This window comes from Pseudorca crassidens, chromosome 15 (assembly GCF_039906515.1).
Source record: "Pseudorca crassidens isolate mPseCra1 chromosome 15, mPseCra1.hap1, whole genome shotgun sequence".
NCBI classification, from domain to species: Eukaryota; Metazoa; Chordata; class Mammalia; order Artiodactyla; family Delphinidae; genus Pseudorca; species Pseudorca crassidens.
This window is the reverse complement of record NC_090310.1, coordinates 16607211-16631649: the sequence shown is the minus strand read 5'-3', so window position 1 is coordinate 16631649 and position 24439 is coordinate 16607211. Positions and strand designations below refer to the sequence as shown.

The following is a 24439-nucleotide window of genomic DNA, read 5'->3' as shown; positions in this document are numbered from 1 at the left end:
GTGAGTGCTGAGGGTTCATTAGTGTCTGGTTGATTCCAGAGTTACTTTACGCACATGCAAGCAAATGAGGAACTTATTCCTGTTTTCCCCCACTTCAAAGTAACATACTAAACAAAGTGATATGGAGGCCCAGAGAGGGTGAGGGAGCAGGCAGCAGCTGCTATGTTCCACCAAGAAGTAGCCCTCCCCCTGCATGGCTGGGGGAGGGCCAGTGCAACAGCCCTCTGGGGGACATCGAGCTCTCTGCAGAAATTCCAAATGCACTCATCCTTTAACCTGGCAACCCATTTCTAGAATTGATCATACAGACACACCTGCACACTGCAACATGACTGATGTACAAGGCTACTCATTGTTTGTGGCAGCAAAAGGTTGAGCACACCCAACATCTATCAGTTGGTTAAATAAACGGCAGCACATATATCCATACATACCTTTTCAGCCCCGGGGGCCTGGGTTTGGTTTGTCAGCCGTTCCTCCATCCTTCTGCCCAGCCTCCTCGGGCCTCCCCTAGCCTTGCACTTTGTGCAGGGCTGGCCCGGGTGCTGTCCACACCTGTGGTGCTGAAGACATGGGGCTGGAGGGAGGCCTTGGCTGCAAACCAGAGACCAAGAGTAGGAAAAGGGAGATAGAGCAGGAGTCATTCAAGGTTCAATTCCTGGCTCTGCCTCTTACCAGCTGAGCGACCTTGGGCAAATTGCTTAACCCCTGAGAGCCTCAGCATCCTTATGTGTAAAATGGGGTTGCTGTGAAGATTGAATGGCAGCAGCAATGTAAAGAATGGGCAACTGAGAAAATAAATGATCATTTTAACTGTATCATTTTAGAGACAGTAAAGCACAGTGGTTAAGCTTTTGGACACTGCAGTGATAATGCCTGGATTTGAATCCTGGCTCTACCACTTGATTGACGGTCTTGATCAAGTGACATGACTGCTCTGTGCCTCAGTTTCCTTGTCTGTAAATTGGAGTGAATAGCAGTCCGCATGTCACAGGATGTTGTGAGGATTTGACGAGTTAATTTACCTGAGGGACTTGGCACAGGACAGGGGTTCCTTAAGTGTTAGCTCTTACTGTAAATTTCTTCTCCATTATCTTCATCATTCTCATCACAGCACTCCAGCCTCTCTGTTCACAGTGGCCAGTGTCACTCACAGCCACTCCCATCTCTGCTGTGCTTGGGGCTGGGGCTGTTAGAGCAAGACCGCACCTTGCCCTGCAGATGCCCTGACTTCTAGCCCAGCCCTGCCACTAACTTTATATGTGATTTTGAGCAAATCACTGTCTCTTCTGGCCATCAGTCTCTGCACCTGTAAAATGGGGCTAATGATCTCTCACGCAGGCCCCTGGGAAAATAGCTATGTGCCTGCAGGGTCACATTCAGGAAAGCCAAGATATAAAAAGTTACAGCTTCCCAAACACGTAAAGAATTATTCACTGGGCATTTGTCACACACTGGCTAAGTGCTAGGAATAGCGAGATGGTTAAGGCATGGGGCTTGCTTTCAAGGAGCTCTTGGGTTTCTTGCTAGATTGTTAATCCCCTCCAAGGCCCATTAAGGTGTCACCTCCTCCGGGAAGGTACCCTGATCCCCACTGCCAGGACCCTTCTTGGAAATGTTGGAGCACTGATCATGGCCTTCCTGGCCTCATGATGATCTGAGTCCTTTATTTGCCTCCTTGATTTGTAGGCTCATACCCTCTATCTCATACCCTCTATCTAACCTACTCACCCTGTGCCAGCACCCAGCACAGTGCCTGGGCTCAAATAGATATGCTTGTCTGGAGGCCTTAGGCTGTAAGCTACACAAACTCAACTCAAACTGGCTTAAGCCAAAAAGGAAATGTATTGATTCATGAAACAAACATTCAGGAATGTAACTGGCTTTCAGCATGTCTGGAGGCAGGTGCTCTGGACCATCAGAAGTCTTTCCATCTTTCTGCTCTGCCTGTCTCTGTTGCTTCATTCTCGGTCAGGTGCTCCCCTCATGGTGGCTCAGCCAGCCCCCAGCAGCTCCAGGCCCGTGTCCTCCAGCTTTGCAGCCCAGGGGTCAGAAGGTATCTCTTTCCTGATAAGTGCAGCAAAAGTCCTAAGGCGAGATCTCAGTGGGTCACCTTTGGTCACGTGTTCATCTCTGAATCAGTCAGCGGTGACCTGGCGGATGGGATGGATCCCCTGGTTGGCCGGCCCTGGGTCAGACCTGCGCTTAAAGCCAGAGTGGGGACAGCCCTACTGAACCACCGGACTGAGAGAGGGACTGTTCCCTGGGGAAAGGGAAAGTGATGCTGGGCAGGAGAAAACACCACAGGCCGATACAGGGAACCACTGAAAATGCAGAACAAGGCAAGGATCAGGTCAAATCTGGTCTTGAGACAATTTATTTGACCCTGCAGGTGGGGAGGGCTAGAGGGGAGAAACGGGGAGGCGGGCACGCGGAGAATGCGGGGTGTGGGGAGCTGGCTCAGCCACGCAGGCTGAGGGGATGAAGCTCCAGCCCCTCCCTTGATAGAAGCAAAGTGAAGCAGGTGAGAGAAGCCAGAGGGGCTCCGTGTCCCCCCTCGGTACCTGAAATTCCACCTCGTGGCTGCTTTTTCACAGGGATTTTTAATAATAGAGTCACCCAGAGAGGGGACCCACCCAGGCACAATTACTATTCAGTGGCATCTTCCAGGCCAGGGCTTTGTTGAGGATACCCTTGGGGTTTGCCTGTGCTAAGGGCATAGCATGGGTCCAGCGACCTGAGAGAGGGGACCCCGCCATGGGGACAGAGAACCTTAGACTCCCAGGGTGAGAGTAAGAAAGGCCTGGCTGACTCGGTCCAGCCTCACCCCGCATTGATTTCCCCCAACAGATGGGCTTCCAGTATCTGCTTCTCTGCTCCCAGCGGCAGAGAACGCACTTCCTCCCTGTGTGAGACTGTGAGACTGTGAGAACTGTCTCATTTTTGAGTTGCTGTCTGCCTGGGTCTGCCTGTAGGAGCCTCGCAGGACACAGCATATAAGAGCATGGGATCTAAAGCCTGATAGCCGGAGTTCAAATCCCACTCTGCTAGTTATTAGCTCTTGGGCAAGTTACTCAGCCCATCTGTGCCTCAGTATCCCCTTCTGTAAAGTGGGGATAATAATAGCAGCACCTGCCTCTGAGACATCTTGCGATTAAATGATTTAATCCACTGTTAGCGTACCACCTGGCATATGGTAAACAGTAAACATTTGCCAGTATTATTATCCTCCCACAAGACAGGGTAAGAGCGGTCTCCCTTCCCTTCACAGGCTGATCACCCTCCACCTACTCCTCTAACTGGATTCTTGGTTGCCAGTGTTACCACCATCCAGGTTACCTTGTCTGGCCACAGTCCAGGCAGTCAAAAACACTGAGGTTCAAATCTTAGCTCTTTTGTTTACTTGCTACATAACTCTTGAATTAGGGCAGTATTAGCTGCTGTAACAAATAAGCCCCATATATCTCAGCAGCCTAACAAGTCTCCTTCTGGCTCACAAAATACAGAGCAGGTAGTCCTCATCGGCAGGAGGCCTCGCATACCCAGGGGACCCAGGCTCCTCCTATCCCGTAGCTCCACCACCATCTTCTAGAGCCTTGGAGTCCTCTGCATCAAGCCACAGAAGAAGAGAAAGAAACTTTAGCCACTCTTAAAAGCTCCAGCCTAGAAGTGACGCCTCACTTCTGTTCCCATGCCACTGGGGAAAACCAGTCACAGGTGGCCACCCCAGGTGACCACACCTGGAAGCAGGCGAGAGGAGAAATGTAGTTCCCTGCTGACAGCCACCCTCCAAAACAGCTCTGTATTACAGAAGAGAGAACACAAAGCTTTGATGGGCAGTTGGCTATCTTTGCCATAACCGTAGTAAGTCACGGTTTGCATGACTTAGGGCAGAAGTCATCTTTGCCATAACCGTAGTAGGTCAACGGTTTCTTGGGCCTCTGCTCTTTATCCACAAAGTAGAAAGCATCACTCGATCACGGCAATGGTTGCACAGCTCCGTGCATTTGCTGAAATCATTGAATTATACACTTGCTACGGGGGAGTTTTGTGATATGCAAGTTATACCTCAATTAAGCTGATTTTTAAAATGGGAGGCATCTTGCCCCCTTCTCAGGGTACTTATGAGGACTCAGTGAGTGAAATTTTGCCAGACTGGCACTGCGTGTGTGTGTTTGCATGTGTGCATGTGGTGGGGAAGGGGGTCCCAAAGTAGGCCTGAGTTGGGTTACGCTTTGGGTGTTGTTTTCATGAAAGTGGCACCCAGCTTGAGCCACCTGCCAACAGGAAGTGGTAGATGATTCGGTCTTGCTTCTTGCTTGGGAAACTCTCCCCCACACTACCGTGGCCCTCCCAGCTTGTGGCGGAAGACCCAGCCCATGGGGCCAGAGTCTTTGTGGTCAGGGCCACGACCACTGCCATGAAGACGGGGTGACGCCCTCCTGCCTTCCGCACCCCAGATGGGGAATCGAGGGCCTCCCTCGGGGCCAGTGAGGGCACACACTTGAGTTCAGGTCACGTGGGGTCCCCTGGGGCAGCACAGCCAGCTCGAGTGTGCACGGATGCAGCACCAGCTACACCGGGTGAATGGAGGTTGGCCAGGACCTCTGCTGCCTGGTGCTAGGAAGTTCACGGCCGTCAGGTCCTCGGCTGCTTCTCCAGGTGGAGGCAGTGAGAGAGACGAAGGTAAAATACTTTTAGGTCAAGTTCCCCCTGATGCCAGACGTCTATGCCTTCAACCACCAGTGAGGCTGATGTGTCTCACTTCACTCTCTGGGCTCAAGTCCCCACCTGAAAAAGGAGCTGGTCCACCTGCCTCGGGGACTGTTGTGAGGATTGAGTTCATACACGTGGCACACCTGGACCGGTGCCTGGCACCCAGTCGGCTTTCCGCAGGAGCTCCGTGACGGCATGCGCATCCCTGGCTGAGGCTCTGTCCTCTTCTGGGTCTCCATTTCCCCACTCAGATACTGAGGGATATGGATGCGATGTTCACACATTCTGACTTGGGGGAAAAAACAGTGGTTAAAAGCACCAGCTTTGGAGCCAATGCCAGCAGTAGCTAGATGACCTTGGGCAAGTTATTCAGTCTCTGTGCCTCAATCTCTTCACCCCTAAAATGGGGATAATAATAACACCTACCTCATGGAATTGTGAAAGTGAGATGAGTTCATCCTCCAGACAGGGCCTGACGTAGTGAGTACATTTAAGTGTTAGCCGCTGCTATTACTGTTATTATTTTCTTCATCTTATGGATGTAGAAGCTGAGGCCCAGAGAGGTGATGTGACTTATTCAAGGTCACCCAGCTAGAAAGTGGCGCACGTTAGGATCAAGGCCAAGCCTGCTGAGCCCCAAGGCCCGTGCCATTTCCATCGTTCCCCACTGTGCCTCTTAAGTCACGTGTGTAGTAACTGGGACGGAGGCAGTGTGTACCTGGGGGGATGACGCAGCCGCAGGGACAGGGTGCGGGTTAATTCCTTGTCTCCTGCTGACACCTTGCAGAGAACAGGCCTGAGGGGAGAGGGAGGTTGAAGGAGTGAGGGGGGGCAATATACAGGATCCCCCAACCTGGACCCTAGGAACCAAGGGAAGGGACAAGGAAGAGTTGAATTTGATGTAGTACCAGCCCCCAGGGCGCTCTTGGCCTGTTGATGGGGACAGACAGGGACACACAGCTGAGACCACCATATTCAACAGAGGCCCTGAGAGAGAGACATACAGACCCTGTCTGAACCCTGGGGCCGCTCAGAGACAGAAATTGGCACCTGGGGCAGCACGGAAGGCTTCCTGGAGGAGTGGCACCTGAGGATAATGAGATAAAGAGGTGGGGTGTGGGGCAGGGGGCAGCGAAGGCAGGCAGCAGGAATGACGGAGGGCACTGGAGAGGCGTGTTCAAGCTGTAGAGAGGCAGAGCTGGGCAGTGGTCAGAGCATGGGCTGAGCCTGGGGTGAGGGAGCAGGTGTGCCCCCCACCAAGCCCGGTGCCTGCCCAGGGCAACTCTGAGGCCAAAGCAGCAGAGATAAGCCAAGCACCGACAGTCCCTGGGGGAGGGAGGTGGGGTGGGAAGAAGGGCTTCTAGCAACTTGCGGCTGCCAGTCCAGCTCCCAGGAGATGTGGAAAACGGCCCAAGCTGATCTGACAGGGGCCGAAGCCCGAAGTGGGTGCACTGCCGCACGTGTGCACACATGTGCCCACACACACGCGGCCCGCCCGCCTCAGCAGTCCTTGGGGAGTCCACACACATCAGGAGAAGTAGGTCAGCATAGCAGCCCAGCGCCGGGAACTCTTCCTGGTGGGCAGGGGGAAGAGCTCCAGATGAAGAGGGTGTGCGCTCATCGGCACCCCTCGGGGTGGGGTGGGGTGGGGTAGCCCCACACTCCACAGGAACAGCCTTACCTCTCCCGGCTACTTAAGAGCAGGTCGTTCTCACTCGGCGTCCTTTCCCCCCCAGCTAGCGGGTGGACATTTGATAAGAAGAGAGAGCTGACCCCTTCCAGCCCTGCAACCAGAGGAAGCCTTGTGGGGAGATGACAACCCACTCTAGCCCTGCAGCAGGAGGGCCCCAGTGCTGTCCCGCCCGGAGCAGGGACTGCAGAGGCTTGACGACGGTGCCAGGCAGGGTTGGGTTCAACACACTGAGGGTGGCGGAGGAAGCAGGGCCGGGTGTCAGTGGGCCTGGCGCCATCCCTCCATCTTCAGGTCTGTGAAATGCGCTGGAGACGCTGAGGGCATCGTGTGGGACTTTGGCGGGCTCATGAATGGAGGGGAGGGGCCCGCACGGGGGAGCAGGATCCTGAGGAAGCGGAAGGGGGCGGGAGCCAGAGCAGAGGGGGCGGGGACGGCTCCCTGCCCCGCCAGCCAGCCAGCCGGGAGGACGTGCAGATGGAGCTCCGTTTGGGGCTGGGTGGGAGGCAGGAGGTTCCCTCCTCGTGCTCCTCCTTTCCGCGTGAAGTGGGAGGCTGGGTCGTGCCGAGGGGGAAGGGGAGGCAGAGGAGGAGAAGAGGGTTTGGGCCTGGGAGGGGAGCGGCCGGGCCAGGGTGAAGATGCCAGGCTCGCCTCTGCCCCCAGCCTCCAGCCGTGCTCAGCAGGCGAGCATGGAGGTCATCCGAGTGAGAACGCGTCCACGCCTGACACTGGAGTGCTCACTGTGCATCAGGCGTTTCGCGTCCTTTGACCCTTAGGGAAAAGATACTATTATCCTTTTGCTAAGGCGGGGAAACGAGGCACAAAGAAGTGAAGTCGCTTGCACGAGGGCATCCAAATAGCGAGTCATAGAGCCAGGCTTCAAACTCGGCAGTCTCGCTCCAAGTCTGTGCCTTCCCTCAGAGCCGCGGGGTTGTTCTGCAGGGGTGGCGGCTGAGGGGTGGGCTGCGGCTGCTGAGAGCAATGGGTGGTCCACCTGGGATTGGAGGGAGAAGGCAGTGAGGGCAGAGGAGCTGCAGCAGGAGGCAGCTCCCGAGGGTCCAGCCTAGAGCGGATTCAGCGCTGGCCTCCCCTGCTGGCGCGCACGCAGACACGGACACGCGGACACCTGCTCCCGGGGCCTCAGCGCCCTGGTCTAAGCCTCCCCCATTAGACAGACGAGGAATGCAGACTCCAGATGGGCGTTCACTGTCACCCGGCCCTGAACTCTCCCCATTGCAGCTCTCTGCCCCCCTCCCCGGCACCATCTGGAGGCAAACTCAGTACCCCCGACGGGGTAGGTGTATCCAGGAAGGCCTTCCCACCCAGCTCGTGTGAACATTGAAGGGGTCGGTCGGTGAATTTGGAGGGTAGGGGCGAGGGAGGGCGGATCTTTGCAGGACAGGCATTCTGTCCTTGTGTCTGGGGAGCCTGGGTGGGGCCCTGGGGCTACAGCTGTGGCAGTGTGTACCTGAGCCAGGCTGTGTGTTGTCCTCTGAGGTTGGGGGAGGGATTAATGCTGTGATGGGGGTGTGGCCACACCTGCACCGCCCTGCCAGACTTTCGTCCGAGACCCCTGCCCTCAGACCTCGTCTGCCTCTCCCCCTGCCTTATTTTCTCTATGGCGCATGTCACCTTTTATCATAATATATCATTCATGGGTTCACTGTGTTTTGTCCATTTCCCCCCTAGGACGTAAGTCCTGTGAGGGTGGGAGTCTGGTCTATGTGTTCAGTGCTCTGTCCCCAGGGCTCCAAAGAGCACCTGGCGAAGAGCAGGTGCTGATCAGTACTTGTGCACTGGAGCACTCATGTGAACTCAGTATGTGGAGTGTCTTTGTGTGACATAAAAACGTGTGCATTGCCTGACACAGTGTCTGGATGATAGCACGAGACAGGCCAGCGGTACCCAAGTAGGGGCTGGGAGGCAGTGGCTGTGTCTCTGGGGAGTGCTGGCTCAGGCCTGGCCCTGAAGCTTTGGGGGAAAGGTGATGCAGCAAAGATGCCTGTTGCCCCCTTGTGGTCATCTTCGGCCTGGCTTCGGACCCAGCCCTGGGGATCCTGGGCCCTGGGGAGGGAGGAGTAGACCCTGGCTTGATGTCACACTCCATGCCACACAACAGGGAGAAGATGAGCGTGGGCTGCCCAGAGCCCGAGCCGCCCCACTCCCTGCCCTGCTGTGGGCCAGGGACCGCCCCTGGGCTGGGTGCAGGCGTGCCCCTCCTCACTGAAGACATGCAAGCGCTGACCCTCCGCACGCTGGCCGCAAGCGATGTCACCAAGCACTACGAACTCGTCCGGGAGCTGGGCAAGGGCACCTATGGGAAGGTTGACCTGGTAGCCTACAAAGGCACAGGTGAGTGTCTGCAGGGTGGCCAGCTCTAAGACAGGAGTGGGGACTTGGCTGGGGCTCTCTGTAGGGGCCAGGAGGCCAGCAGGAGGCAGAGTCAGTGGTCCACGTGGAGAGAATGTGGCCTGAAGTGGCCCAGGGAGGAGGGGACCAGGCAGATGGGACAAGGGAGCAATTTCTGGGCAGAGTGCCCAGACTGGAGGGTGGGCTGCTTTGGGGCCATCCAGAGTGCCTTTGGGACAGCCAAGGGGATACGCCCGGGGACATCTGGAGTCAGGGGAGAGGTCAGGGCCGGCGGTGGTGTCTGGGGAATCACCAGCATATCGGTGATAGCAGCCCCCAGGGAGGTGGACCGAACTGAGGGGGTCCTCGGGAAAAGGGCACCATGCTTACAACAGGTGGGAGAGGGCCTTGTGCGGTCAGTGTGGCCGTCTCCATTTCTCAGGTCACTGAGGACTCTGAGACCCAGAGAGATTCAGTCACTCAGCCAAGGTCGTGCAGCTACAGAGGATGTGAGCTAGAATGAGACCCCAGTAATCAGCTCCAGGGCCTTCTTGCTTAACCCCTGAACTTGATGCCTTCCCCACAGTGTAGGCTCACAGCAGTGCCCACACAGCCAGTCAGGGACAGGGGCTGCATGAGCGCCCACAGCTGCACACAGAGGAGACAGGGACAACAGGAGGAGTACTGGACATGGGGTCACCTGAGCTTTGCTACTTGCTTGCTGTGTGACCTTGGGCAAGTGACTTAACCTCTCTGTGCCTAGGTTTCCTCCTTTGTAAAATAGGGTAGCATTAATGCCCAGCTGATAGGGTCCTAATGAAGAGTGAGCTGTGCACATGAAGTGCAGAAGGCAGACCTGTGATGTGTAAGTGCTCTGTGGACACACACGTGTGTCACACAGCTATGCACCCAGGTGGCTACAGATGCCTGCTCAAGCTCAGAGTCAGGGACGTGCGCCTTGCAGGTCCTCATCTCTCCGTGTCTAGTGCCTTCTTATTTATTCATCCATTTAAGAAACATCTGTTGAGTACCTACTATGCATCAGACTGTTGTCGGCACTGGAGACACAGCAGCAAACAAGACAAAGGTTCCTGTACTCAGGGAGCAGCCTTCTAGGTGGGCGAGACAGACAGATAAATAGGTACACAGTATGCCAGGAAGAAAATGAGAGGGTGGAGGAAGCAACAGGCCCTCCTCATCAAGGGCTTCAGGCTGGGCATGGAGGACCCAGGCTGACCCCTGACTTGCTGCATGGCCTTTGACAAGTTCCTTCCCCTCTCTGGGCCTCAGTCTCCTACCTGTGAGATGAGGAGAGTCACACCTGCTGGGGCCATCATTGTGCACTGTGGCTGGGGCAGGCTGTGCAGACAGGCACGGGTGTGTGAGGTGCAGGGGTACAGGGAGAGGGGTCTTCACCACTGTCACTGTCACCTGGCCAGGCACAAAGATGGCACTGAAGTTTGTGAACAAGAGCAAAACTAAGCTGAAGAACTTCCTGCGGGAGGTGAGCATCACCAACAGCCTCTCCTCCAGCCCCTTCATTATCAAGGTCTTCGACGTAGTGTTTGAGACCGAGGACTGCTACGTCTTTGCTCAGGAGTATGCACCTGCCGGGGACCTGTTTGACATCATTCCTCCTCAGGTACGGGGGTGGTGGCTGAGGAAGGGGAGATCTCCGGAGTAGGAGAGTCGAGGAGGAGTCAGGCGCCTCCCGACTTAATCGTTTATTAGGCGCCTACTGTATGTCAGTCACTGTTTGGAGGGCTGGGGATACACAGCAAACAAGACGAGGTCCTGCTCTGGTCCTAGAGGGGGAAACAGACACTCCACAGTCAGCCAGATGATGCACTGAGATGAGGAGCAGCCAGGGTGATGGGATGAACTCCAGCAGCCCCCTCCTCCGCAGTTGCATAGCAACAGGTGGGGACCCAAGAGGGGAGGTGGCAGGGCCACCAGAGGAGGTGCCCTGGAGTGGGGAGAGTGCCCGGGGGGACTCCAGGCACCTGGTTTTTTGCAGTCGGCCAGGGTGAAACTGCTCTGCCGCTTGCTGGGTAAGTGACAAGGCCTCGGTGTAAGGGAAACGGGCATGTAACGTGCTGCAGAGTTGAGTCGTGCGGGATAGGTCGCTTAGCAAAGCACCTGACGCAGTGTAGGCGCTCTGGACAGTTGTTGCGGGAAATGCGGGGAAGGTGAGGAAGGTGGGAAACCACGGGGCCAGGGAGGGAGCCTGGGATGAGGGAGGGTGGCTGGCACCGGATCTGCCCAGGAAAGGGACCCGGAGGGAGTTCAGGCGAGCGGTGGCGGGGACGGGAAGGAGAGGACTGGGTCGGGGCCGCCCGGCGCCCCTGATCGGCTCTCCCGTCTGGCCGGCCGCAGGTGGGGCTCCCCGAGGACACGGTGAAGCGCTGTGTGCAGCAGCTGGGCCTGGCGCTGGACTTCATGCACGGCCGGCAGCTGGTGCACCGCGACATCAAGCCCGAGAACGTGCTGCTGTTCGACCGCGAGTGCCGCCGCGTGAAGCTGGCCGACTTCGGCATGACGCGCCGCGTGGGCTGCCGCGTGAAGCGGGTCAGCGGCACCATCCCGTACACGGCGCCCGAGGTGTGCCAGGCGGGCCGCGCCGACGGCTTCGCGGTGGACACGGGTGTGGACGTGTGGGCCTTCGGCGTGCTCATCTTCTGCGTGCTCACCGGCAACTTCCCGTGGGAGGCGGCCTCGGGCGCCGACGCCTTCTTCGAGGAGTTTGTGCGCTGGCAGCGGGGCCGCCTGCCGGGGCTGCCGTCGCAGTGGCGCCGCTTCACCGAGCCGGCGCTGCGCATGTTCCAGCGGCTCCTGGCCCTGGAGCCCGAGCGCCGCGGGCCGGCCAAGGAGGTCTTCCGCTTCCTCAAGCACGAGCTCACGTCCGAGCTGCGGCGCCGGCCCTCGCACCGCGCGCGCAAGCCCGCCGGGGACCGCCCGCCGGCCGCGGGGCCGCTGCGCCTCGAGGCGCCCGGGCCGCTCAAGCGGACGGTGCTGACCGAGAGCGGCAGCGGCTCCCGGCCCGCGGCCCCCGCCGTTGGGCCCGGGCCCGCGCCCGCGCCCGTCCCCGTGCCGGTCCCCGTGCCCGAGCCCGGTCTGGCTCCCCCGGGGCCCCCCGGCAGGACCGACGGCCGCCCAGACAAGAGCAAAGGGCAGGTGGTGCTGGCCACGGCCATCGAGATCTGCGTCTGAGCCGCCCCCGCCGCCCTCGGGCCCGGGGCGCCGTGCAGCAGCCAGGCCGGGGCGCGGGAAGACGCCCTGGGCCGAACCGGCCAGCCCCCCGCGGCGGCAGAAGGGAGTAGTGGTAGACGCCCGGCCCGCGGCGGGCTGGTGAGATCGCCACCAAAAGGAGCCAAGCCCCCCCAGGCCCGAGGATTCAGAGGCCCCCTGACACCAGGAGCAAGGGAGCTTGCCGGCAGACTTCCCACACCTCCCTGAACCCTGGAACCCTGACTAGTTGCTCCCGGCCCTTTGCACCCCCTGGCAGATCCTGCAGGCCCGCCCCCGGTCCTGCCCTCCCGGCCTCCCCGCCCCCCACCCCCACCCTGGGCACGAAAAGGGGCTGAAGTGCTGGGGCAGAGAAGGGCCTTAGGGCCCCTGGGCACTGGCTGGGAGGAGGGAGATGAGCTGAGGGCGGGGGCGTCGCTCAGCGGCCACCTGCCCCTTTCCTGGGAGGCTGGAGGGGAGGGACCAGGCCCCCTGCAAAATGTAGCAAATGTCTGGAAGCTGCAGAAGTGTGTATGTGCAGACACAGGGCCCGACTCCCCACCACCCAGTCCCCAGATGAGGACACTGAGCCCAAAAGGAGGGCAGCCAGCCAGAGACCACACAGCCAGAGAGGTGGAGCTCTGGCGGCCCTCCCCTCCCCCACAGGGATTTCAGGACAACTGAAGGGCTCCGGGACCCCTACATCCCTAGGCCAAGGGAGTGAGTGCAGGGCCGGGACCGCCTGCCCACCGCACCTTCCCCAGGCCCGGGAAACCTCAGATCCTTCTCAGTCCTCGCTGCCCCAGCCCAGACTCAGGGGCCTGGGCTTTTGGCAGGCGGCCAGGTGATCTGTGCCGGGAATCTCTCCTGGGTTTCTGCTGGGGTCTAACATGTCAGCCCGGGGCTGACCCCATCCCCACGTCTCCCAAGTTTCTGGTACTGGGGTGTGGGTGTGAGAATGGGAGGCCCTGGAAGTGGGAGGGGGTGAGTGTGTGAATAGGTATGTGTGCAGTGTGAGTGCATGTGGAGTGCACATGTGTGCGTGTAGCCTCGTGTGTTCAGTGGCTGCATCCAGACGCCTCAGTAACTCCACCCCAGGATTCTCAGCGGGCAGCTGCCAGAGGGCTTCCAGGCCTGCGGTTCAGCACACCCCTCAGGGAACCCAGCAAGGAGGCACCTGCAGGTTGGTTCAGGACCCTAGGCAGCAAAACAGACCAGAGGGACCCAACCTCACCCAGCACGACTCCACGACCCCCGCCCCCTCCGTGGAGGCCTGGGACCCCGCAATAACCTCAACATGGGTGAGGCTGCTCCCTCTGCCTGGCAGTGCCCCATCCACTGTCCCGGGCCACACCTTCCAGGGTTCCTCCTGGGGTTCTCGGCCATTTGAGGGAGCTCCCTGACAGGCCAGGCTGACCAGAGGGGCCCCTCTGGCCTGAAGTCCCCACCTCTCCATTCACCCTCATTCACACCGCGCAAAAGGGCTATAGGTCCCCCTGCCCTGCCCGGGTCCAGTTTACAAACTGTGCGGTTGCCCCAGGGCCTGGCCCCCACCCCTCCTTGGTGTGCCCACCCCTCTTGAGACCCACCTCCCCAGCGGGCATTGGGGCCCTCCACATGCCAGGTAAGTAGCAAACCCCTCCTCCCACCAAGGGCCAAGTCTCAGAGAAGGCCCCCCCATCACTGCCCCCGGCCCACCTGGAGCCCATCTGGGCACCTCTCCCAGCCGCAACTTCTCCTTTTGCCTTAGGCCTCTTGACATCCTGTCTCTCCTGCAATAACAAGGAAGCGAGATTCCAAGTAGACGCCCCTTGCGTGCGCCCTCTCACTCTCTCTCTCTCTCTCTCTCTCTCTCTCTCTCTCTCTCTCTCTGTTAAGATCCTGTCTGAGAGTCTCTCCCTCGTAGTATCTAGGATGTTAGAGTGGGGAAGGGATCATAGTTCTGTAGCCCAGCCCCTGTTTCCGGAGGCACAGAGAAGGGGCAGCAGCGGCCAACAAGGAAGCAGGACTGGAACCGGGTCTGCGCCCTCCCTGTTGGGGCCTTGCTGCCGCTGCCGCCACCACCTCTGCTGGTTGGGCTGGGACCCTGTGCCCCTTAGGAGAGGTGTTGGTCACAGATGTTTACCTCAGTTTATGTCACTGTCGAAGAAAAAATAAACAGCAAAAAATAACATCCTAAACATGAAGACTTAGAAGACAAAAAAGAACAAAAAACAAACAAAAAAAAACCCCTCGCGATTCTTCTGTGAAGGTGTATGTGTGTGTGCGTGTGTGCCTGCATCTCTGTCCTCCCCTGGGCAGGCCGGGTCATCCCTGCCCTCTGTCCCAGCCCTGTGCCCCCCACACTGCCCCCTGTCCTTCGGTGCTTCCCAGAGGCCCCTCTGAGCTGGCCTGTGGGGTGTGGGGAGCCCCTGCAGGGGAGGCAGGGCCACAGGTTAGCTAGAGGGTCTCCCACCAGGCCAGCTGAGCAGAGCCCTAAGGCTGCCACTGCTCCCCGAGCCCACTCTGTGGCCGGCAGGACAGTCACGATGGCTGGCGTCGGCATCCAAGCCTGGCTCAGGGCCTGGGTGGAATCCCATCCCCAGAGCCCCAGACCCTTATGTTGCCACCGTCCCCCACCATGTGTTTGTAAATACTCTGGCATCCTTTGGCCCTGAGAAGGTTTTTAAATGTGTTATTTACTTCTCTAATCATGACAATTGCTATAAAATAAACAAAAGTTTAGAAAAATTACCACTGGGTGGCTGTCTTGTCTCAGATATGGGGTAGAGAGGGAGGCACACAGAATTACTCTGGAAACTGAAAACTTGACAGATGGGTTAAGGTGGGGTCTGCAGAGTCCAAGGGCAGCTACTCCAGGGCTCCTGCGACCTCTCATGTGACCTAAAGTAGGTCCAGCCCAGGGACTGAGTGTGAAGGGAACAAGGACCCACGTTCTGGGGGAAGAGGCAGGGACTTGTCCCTGGACTGGAGTCCGGCTTTGGCGTGGAGCCCTTCAGACTGGGCAGGAAGTAGAAACAGAAAGCCCAGAGGAACAGAGTAGGCGATTCATCCAGCCGCTGCTCAGCAAATGTTTACGGAGTGCGCCTGTCTTCCTAGCGGAGCCTGGGGATGCGCCAGTAAACAGGACAGATAGGGCCCCTGTCCTCAGGCAGCCAGCGATCTAATGATGGAGCAGACATTACCCACATGGAAGGCTGGGTGCTGGGAAATTACATAACCGAAAAGCTGTTCAAGTTTGGAGGCGGCAGGAGCTCCCTGAAGACGGAGACCAGAGGACTCGGCAGAGTTGTCTGGGCATCGGGCACAGAGGGTGTGAAGAAGCTGATTGGCAGTGGACTCAGAGGCAGCAGGCAAATGGCCGTTCTAAAGCAGGGCAGCTGGGGCCGGCTGTGGAGAGTTTCATGATTCAGCATTCATTCGGCAAATATTTATTAATTACCTACTTGTGTCAACAGAACAATTCTGTTGGCTCTGCCTTCAGACACAAGTCCACCCAGAATCTGAGCTCGCTCACCGCCGGCATTGCTCCCACCGGAAGCCGGCAGCCCTCCTCTGCCTGTTGCCCCTCACTGGTCTCCCAGCTTTCTCTCCTGAGCCTCTTCAGGCTTTTTTCAGAACAGCAACCAAAGTGAGTCCTCCCATAGACAACACCTGTCACTCTGTTGGAAACATTACAAAAGCTCCCTATTTCACCCCAAATCAAAGCTGAAGTCCTTACAGTGGTCTCCAAGGTCCCAGCCCCATCCCCTACTCCACCCCTGTGCTGTCTTCAGGCCATGTTGGTCTCTAGGACAGCCAAGCGCACGCTCCCGTCAGGGACTGTACCCTTGCCTTGGACTCTCCCAAATCTCCCTGGAGCCCCCTCCCTCCCCTCCTTCAGGTCCCTGCTCAAATCTCAGTGGTCGCGGGGGGCGGGGGGGGGGGAATGGTGGTGTGCTGAAGTGGGCGATTGGGATTGACATGTATACACTGATGTGTATAAAATTGATGACTAATAAGAACCTGCAGTATAAAAAAACAAACAAAAACAACTAATACTAAATTTTCTTTAGGTTATTTGTATGGAAATATGTTAATATAAATGTTTCAGACATTACATGAAATTTCTAAAAATCTTATATGTTCTGGTATAATGTTATAAGTCATAATTCTAGGTATGACTTTAAAATGCATATCTCAGAAATAACTAAATTTCCTTGTCAATTGCATCATTATGAACTTTCATCAAATCTTTAACCGTGGTCATTTTTAAGTCTTTTGTCATTTACAGACAGCTCTGGGTGTACTCTGATGCTTTTGCAAAAATGTTCCTGTAAAAGGGTTTCATCTTCAAGGAATTCATGGAAAAGACTCTGACAAGTACAGGTTTCTGGTAACTGACTACACTGCTGAACTCAATGAATAAGCATTTTCAGAACTCTAATGGAAAACTGATGAATTCATAGAAGTGCTAACAAAAGATCAAGATGAAAAAAAATTAATTACATGGGACTTAGCGAACTGATGAGGATGATTATAATTTTTGTGACTTTCTGTTTGAATAAAAAAAAATCCGACAAGGACTCAGAGGGAAAACATATACAAATCAATTTTCACCGCAAAGTAAAGGAGCTGTTACAGTGGAGGATTACTGGACTGTCAATATTATGACACAGTGTGAGTGTGTTTCGTGTTCGGTAATTGCGATCATTGTTGCTTTTGTTGTGGTCATCCATTTACAATGCTTGGTGTCAGTTTATTTATCTCTTGTAAAAATAAAATACAGTGTGTGTGTGTGAAAAAAAAAATCTCAATGGTCAGAGACGACTCCCTGCAGCAAATGACCCTCGCCCTGCTTCACTCACCACCGCTCGCAATACCAAGTATTTGTTTGTTCTCCATCTCTCCCCATTAGAACGTAAGTTCCATAAGAGAAGAGTCAGTATTTGGCAAACTGCTACTCTCCTCCCCATCCCCACCTCAATCCTAGTACAGGGCCTGGCACATGACACTAAAGAATTTGTCAAAAAGGGCTTCCCTGGTGGCGCAGTGGTTGAGAGTCCGCCTGCCGATGCAGTGGACGCGGGTTCGTGCCCTGGTCCGGGAAGATCCCACATGCCACGGAGCAGCTGGGCCCGTGAGCCATGGCCGCTGAGCCTGCGCGTCCGGAGCCTGTGCTCCGCAACGGGAGAGTCCACGGCAGTGAGGGGCCCGCGTACCGCAAAAAAAAAAAAAAAAAAAAAAAAAGAGAGAGAGAGGGAGGAAAAAATATGAGAAAAAACAAAATCCACCCAGACTAGATCGGAGGGGGAAGGACTCCTACCCAAGAATTTGATCAAAACCCTGTCACTTCAAAATATCTGCCACTTGTCTGCAATCATAAGGGTGGATACCTGGGGGCAATAATCACTTTATTTAACAGACCATTTTAATGGATTGTTAAGGGACGGAGGGTAAATCTATGAATGTACAAATATCCCCTCTTTGTAACTCCCAACGTGTCAGAGAATGCCAGGACTTACCACTAGGGGGCCTTGGTTTTCTGCGCTGTTGCTTCTGTCTGCCTCTCAGCATCACGGCTGAACTCATGCATCCTCCAGGGTGATAAAGCCATCATCCTGCCAGAACAAAGGGGCTTGACAAGAAAGGTTTACACACACACACACACACACACACACACACACACGAGTTTCAGAGCCCAACCGACCCCTGGAACCCCTTAGATCCTTCTGTTTAGCCTGGGCCACCTCCCTTTAATCATGGAGAGTTCCTGCTCCAGAGCACTTAGTGTCCTTTCCTGTCCACAGTCTTCAGTCTAGACTTACTCAGTCGCTCAGAAAGTTTCCTATAACATTGAGCTTCAGAAGAGAAGAAATTGTATTCTTGATTCCTTTTTCCCCAAGGTGCTCCTTGAACCCCATGCAAAATTTCCCAACTCCTTGCCAGTGACAGCTAAGTATGCCAAGACAAGGAATATTGGAAGGGGCAACCTCAAATCTCCCATTATACCCTTCATGCAGGGCAATGGATGCCTACTCAACTTGCCTCACTAAGGGAGAGAGTCCCCTCACAGCATCTCTGTCTCAAAAATGTAAAGCCCTACCCAGCCATCTAGTGACTAGTCTGGGGGTGGAAATGTGGGTGTAAGAAAAGCAAATTTGAGGTATTTACTGGCAGTTGAGGGGAGGAGAATATTCATCACCTAGCCTTGGGTTAATGGAGCTTTGGGACAATGGAGGAATTCAGGGGTTTCCATTTGGAGCCAAAGAAGGGCAGAAAGTGGATGGTGGCTTCAGAGGCCGAGAGCTCATGGGGAGAGCCAAGAAGTAAGCTGTATAATTAACCTACTGTATTGTATACTTGAAAATTTCCAAGAAAGTATATCTTGTGTTCTCACCACATAAAATTCTAACTATGTGATGTGATGGATATATTAATTAGCTAATTATGGTGGTGATCATTTCACAACATACACACACATATATCAAAACATCAAGTTATACACCCTGAATATATACAATTTTTTTTGGCCACCCTGTGCCATGCAGCTTGTGGTATTTTAGTTTCCCGACCAGGGATTGAACCCAAGCCCTCTGCAGGGAGAGTGCAGAGTCCTAACCACTGGACTGCCAGGGAATTCCCAATATATATAATTTTTTTTTGTCAATTATACCTCAATAAAGCTAAGGAAAAAAAGGAGTATGCTGAGCATGGCCTGGCGTGAGAGACAGTGAGCCCCAACTTGGGAATCCTCGGAGAGATCATGGAGGTACCTGATTACCCTTAATATGTGGTGAGGGGTTCGTGTCATTTTATTTTGATGTTAAAGAAAAATGGAGGGTGACTGCAGAAGGTGGAGGATTGGGGGTTATAGTTAATTACAGCTGTGATAAGAACCACAGGATGCTAAGAATAACATAAGACATAGTGGACATCTGCTATTTCCTGTTCTGCACCCACTCCCCTCTCTTTGGGTGACAGCACCCCAAGTTTTCCCTTCCATGTTCTTTTTTTTTTTGCGGTACGCGGGCCTCTCACCGTTGTGGTCTCTCCCGTTGTGGAGCACAGGCTCCGGACTCCCAGGCTCAGCGGCCACGGCTCACGGGCCCAGCCGCTCCGCGGCATGTGGGACCCTCCCAGATCGGGGCACGAACCCACGTCCCCCGCATCGGCAGGAGGACTCCCAACCGTTGCGCCACCAGGGAAGCCCTCCCCTCTCTCAAGTCCCCCTGGCAACTGGATTATAAAATGCATAATTTGGGACTTCCCTGGTGGTCCAGTGGGTAAGAATCTGCACTCCCAATGCAGGAGGCCCAGGTTCGATCCCTGGTTGGTGAACTAGATCCCACGTGCATGCGACAACTAAGAAGTCCACATGCCACAACTAAATATCCCACATGCTGCAACGAAGATCCCACATGCTGCAACTAAGACCCAGTGCAGCCAAAATAAATATTAAAAATAAAATAAAATGCATAATTCATGCAAAACTCCTGAGTCTTATGAGATACCAGAGAACTGAGGATAGGCGTAGGTTCCTGGAATGTGAGGGCCATCGTCTGTATCTTGGTCCTGCTGTCCTGGAAGGATTCAGAGATGCCCTCTCCCTCAACTGCAGACCTGAGGTCCTAAAGCCATTCTCTAACTAGGGTCCCCAGGTCCCTCAACTCCTCCCAGGCTCAGAAGATGCCCCAACTTTTTCTGCCATCATCTGCTTCCCCTCCCACCCCTGGAAAAACAATCTGAAGTAACTTCCATTCAGTGACCTGGGAGGTGCAGTGCTGGTTTGCAATGGGCAAAGAGGAGTTTCTTTCTTAACAGCTCATCCATGGTGTCTGTTGTGGTCCTGACCTGAGGATGCAGCCACGGAGCTCCATGAGGATCCTGGACTTCAAGGGGTCTCAGAGCTCTGCTGGCTGAGGCCAGAAGTGTGTCACAGCAGCTCTGAACCTGGCTGTTCACTAGCATCACTAATGTCAGGATTTTTAAAAAATATTTAAGGATAGAGGAACAAGGTAGGTGACACCATGAGGAAAGAATCTGGGAAATGCAGATGTAGGGTATTCTACATGACAACTGGTCTCTTCAAGAAGTAAACGAGGGGGCTTCCCTGGTGGCGCAGTGGTTGGGAGTCCGCCTGCCGATGCAGGGGACACGGGTTCGTGCCCCGGTCTGGGAGGATCCCACATGCCGCGGAGCGGCTGGGCCCGTGAGCCATGGCCGCTGAGCCTGCGCGTCCAGAGCCTGTGCTCCACAATGGGAGAGGCCACAACAGTGAGAGGCCCGCGTACCGCAAAAAAAAAATAAAAATAAAAATAAAATAAATAAAAATAAATAATAAATAGAGTTCTGTTAAAAAAAAAAAGTAAACGGGGAACTTCCCTTGTGGTCCAGTGGCTGAGACTCCATGCTCCCATTGCAAGAGGCTAGGGTTCAATCTCTGGCCAGGGAACTAGATCCCACATGCCTCAACTAAGAGTTGGCAAGCCACAACTAAAAGACCCCGTGGGGCTTCCCTGATGATGCAGTGGTTAAGAATCCGCCTGCCAACGCAGGGGACACGGTTTCGAGCCCTGGTCCGGGAAGATCCCACATGCCGCGGAGCAGCTAAGCCCATGTGCCACAACTACTGAGCCTGCGCTCTAGAGCCCACGAGCCACAACTACTGAAGCCCGTGGGCCTAGAGCCCATGCCCTGCAACAAGAGAAACCTGCACACCACAACTAAGAGTAGCCCCCGCTCACCGCAACTAGAGAAAGCCTGCGCACTGCAACGAAGACCCAACGCAGCCAAAAATAAATTAATTAAATAAATTAAAAAAAGAAAAAAGATCCCGCATGCTGCTGGGCTTCCCTGGTGGTGCAGTGGTTGAGAATCCACCTGCCAATGAAGGGGACGCAGGTTCAATCCCTGGTCCGGGAAGATCCCACATGCTGCAGAGCAACTAAGCCCGTGAGCCACAACTACCGAAGCCCACGCGTCTAGAGCCCGTGCTCCGCAACAAGAGAAGCCACCATGATGAGAAGCCCGCGCACCGCAACAAAGAGTAGCCCCTGCTCGCCGCAACTAGAGAAAGCCTGCACGCAGCAACAAAGACCCAACACAGCCAAAACCAACCAAATAAATACATAAATAAACTTATTTTTAAAAATAGAAGATATTAGAGAATTACTGTTAATTTTCTTGGGGATGATGAGAGCTTGAGGCTATGGAGGAAGATATCCCTATTTTTAGCAGATTCATGCTGAAGTCTTTAGGGGTTAAGTGTCATGATGTCTACAACTAACTTTCAAACATTTTAGCAAAGTACACACACATGGCCCAAGCAATACAGCAATTATTATTAATTATTGAATCAGATGATGTAATCATTATACCATCCTTTCAACTCCTCTGTGTTTGAACCTTTAAAAAATAAAAAGCTGGGAAGAAGGTATGGCTGCCGCCTAATTGAGTGGAGCCTGCTCTTATCAGCCCTTCTGGGTCGTTTAAGGACCTTGGATTCTATCCTGAGTGCGTGAGGAAGCCCTGGAAGGTTTTAAGCAGGGTGTGACATGATCTGATTTTTTTTCAATTTATAGCTTTAAAAAAGATATTTTCCTTTTGAGGCTTGGCAAAATGGATGACATAGAAAATGGTTCATAGCCAAGCACCAATGTCTGCACCAGGAAAGCATAATTATCAGATTATAAACCGGAAGCCACCTCATGTGTTGATCATTCTGAATAAACCTAAATTCTTTGGTTCCCCAAAGCTGTGTGAAACAAAATCTCATAATCACTTACAGATAATAATAATAGCACAGGGACTTCCCTGGAGGTCCAGTGGTTAAAACTCCACGCTTCCAATGCAGGGGGTGCAGGTTCGATGCCTGGTCGGGGAACTAAGATCCCACATGCCACGCAGCCAAATAAATAAATAAATAATAACAGATACTGAGGCACCACCCACACCAATTAAATCAGATTCCTGGCACCAGGATCTGTTTAAAAAAAAAACCCATGTGAGCCTGCAGTCCTGGGGTGACAAGTGCCAGCCTGTGATGGCTCGGCTCCCAGAGTCCCTGAGAACACGGCTGGCCCCCAGTGCCGGTAGAAGCACTAAACTGCAAGGACACGTATTGCACCCTGGACCTCTCCCAAATACAGACAGACCCTGGCTCTGGAGGGCCAAGGTCAAGGAAAACTGCTCCTTCCCCCAGGGTTTCAGGACCTCTCAGCTCTTCTTTTCATTTTCACTTAACTTCTCTGATTATAATGATCCATATACATTGTAACGAATTAAAATAATATATAAAATATGAGAAAGAAAGTGAAATCACCGAGAATCCCACCGCCCTGAAAGAACCACCATCTCACTTGGTGATCACCCTTCAGGTATTCCTTTACGAGGCTAGACACGTGTAAGCATGGAGATGTATGTAGGCGGGGTCCTAACACATAGGCACTGCTTATCGCGGGCAGTCTTTGCTTTTCTCTGGGCTTATCTCCCACCAGGTCTCTCCTCCACTCCATCCCTTCCAGGTAAAGCTAACAATGCGGTGTGTCACCTCTTGTACCTTCCCTGTCTCATACGACCACATCCAAGCATGTATATGCATAGAAAGGGGATTTGCTTTTGTTTCACAAGACTAGAATCCTATTATCCACACTTCTCTCTGTTTGTTTTACTTTCTCCATTTAAGAGCATTTGATGGAATCCCTCCAAGAAAGCTGGGAGGGATCTATCAAATTCATTCTGTCTCCCGGCCCCGTGGTATTCAATGGTGTGGATGTTCCCCAATTCGTTCAACCATCTCCTCTTGGGTGGACATTCACTTTCCAGTTTTTGCTGCCGTGAACCCTGCTGCAATAACCACCCTTTAAAAACTTATTGGGGCAGAAAAAAAATGTGAAGGATAATGGCTGAAAACTTCCTAAATTAGATGAAAGAGATTATTCTGTCCATCCAAGAATCTTAGCAAACATAACTAAGACATGTAAACTCTACTCAGCACTGAGCCATGAAGTAAATTATGATTACCTTTCCTTTCTGCACTTTTTTTTTTTTACCGGTGTTTGTAATTCTCTTTTTTTTTTTTTTTTTTTTGCGGTACACGGGCCTCTCCCTCTTGTGGCCTCTCCCGTTGCGGAGCACAGGCTCCGGACACACTGGCTCAGTGGCCATGGCTCACGGGCCCAGCCGCTCCACGGCATGTGGGATCTTCCTGGACCGGGGCACGAACCCATGTCCCCTGCATCGGCAGGCAGACTCTCAACCACTGCGCCACCAGGGAAGCCCTAATTCTCTTTCCTTTTCTTCCATTTTTCCCTTCCCTCTTTTCTATGCTGGAGCTCCTAGTTCTGTATTAAATTATGTTTCTCTTCCTCGATTGCCTCTCTTGTTTTGGTGGAGCATGTTCTTTTGTAGTTGCCCAGTAAAGCATGCATGAAATCTTGCAAAAAATCTTGCAAAAATTCTTATCACATATTGCCAAGTTGCTTTCTGAAAGAGCTTTTAACAGTTTGCATTTCCCTCAGCGATATACGAACCCCAAACCCCTCCAGTTCTTTCATTTTTGCCTACCTGCTGGGTAGGAACGGCCAGCTCACTGGCACTTTAATTTGCCTTTCCCTGCTTACTAGGAGACTGAGCATCTTTAATTGATGTATTTGCCATTTGGATTTACTCCTCTGTGAACTGACTCTTCATACCTTTTGACATTTTTAGGGGGGCTGTTCGTCTTTTTGCTCCAATCTGTAAGGACTGTCTGTGCAGAACAAGCCTGGACCGTTCATCTGCCATATTTGCAAAGACAAATCATCTTTAACTATGCTGACAGTATCTTTCCATACTTCTCCCTCTAATTTTACCATAGTCAGACTCATCTAAAAGATTTTTGGTGGCCTCTGGGCTTCTTTTCTTGGTTTAAAAAATTTCCCCCAAACCTTAGATTGTAAGTCTAGTTTCCTAAGTTTTCTTCTAAGACTTTTATTAAGCCCTTAATTCATCTCTAATTTACTTTTGCCTATGGTATGGAATTTTTTTTTGAAGTAACACCCTCTCTTTCTTTAATATTTTTACCTATTTTATTTTTATTGAATTTTATTTATTTTTTTATACAGCAGGTTCTTATTAGTTATCTATTTTATACATATTAGTGTATATACGTGAATCCCAATCTCCCAGTTCATCCCACCACCACCCTCCCTCCACTTTCCCCCCTTGGCATCCATATGTTTGTTCTCTACATCTATGTCTCTATTTCTGGCCTGCAAACTGGTTCTGTGGTATGGAATATCGATCCAGTTTTCTTTCTTTCTTCCAAATGGATAGCCAGTTGTACAGGCACCTATTACGAAATAAACTGCTATCTTCTGGGACTTCCCTGGCGGTCCACTGGTTAGGGCTCCGCACTTCCACTGCAGGGGCCTCAGATTCGATCCCTGGTTGGGGAAACTAGGATCCCACAGGACGCATGGCCAAAAAAAAAAAAGC

The 24439-nt window shown here is 53.6% G+C and overlaps 1 protein-coding gene and 1 long non-coding RNA gene across 4 annotated transcripts in view; one reads left to right on the top strand and one right to left on the bottom strand.

The window, feature by feature from the left end:
* SBK1 (SH3 domain binding kinase 1) overlaps positions 1-14713 on the top strand; it is a 50150-nt gene extending 35437 nt beyond the window's left edge. For all 3 annotated transcript variants that reach the window (XM_067706300.1, XM_067706299.1, XM_067706298.1), the window contains 3 exons: positions 8526-8758; positions 10195-10397; positions 11132-14713. In XM_067706300.1, coding sequence (XP_067562401.1) covers positions 8533-8758; positions 10195-10397; positions 11132-11965 — 1263 coding nt within the window. In that variant the 5' untranslated portion in view covers positions 8526-8532 and the 3' untranslated portion in view covers positions 11966-14713. The remainder of the gene's footprint in view (positions 1-8525; positions 8759-10194; positions 10398-11131) is intronic.
* On the bottom strand, positions 2282-7455 carry LOC137206997 (uncharacterized). The gene is made up of 4 exons (XR_010934904.1): positions 6398-7455; positions 5435-6290; positions 5143-5307; positions 2282-5005 (listed from the first exon to the last, which is right to left on the bottom strand). It is a non-coding gene; the product is annotated as an uncharacterized lncRNA (long non-coding RNA).
* Positions 14714-24439: the final 9726 nt, after the last annotated feature.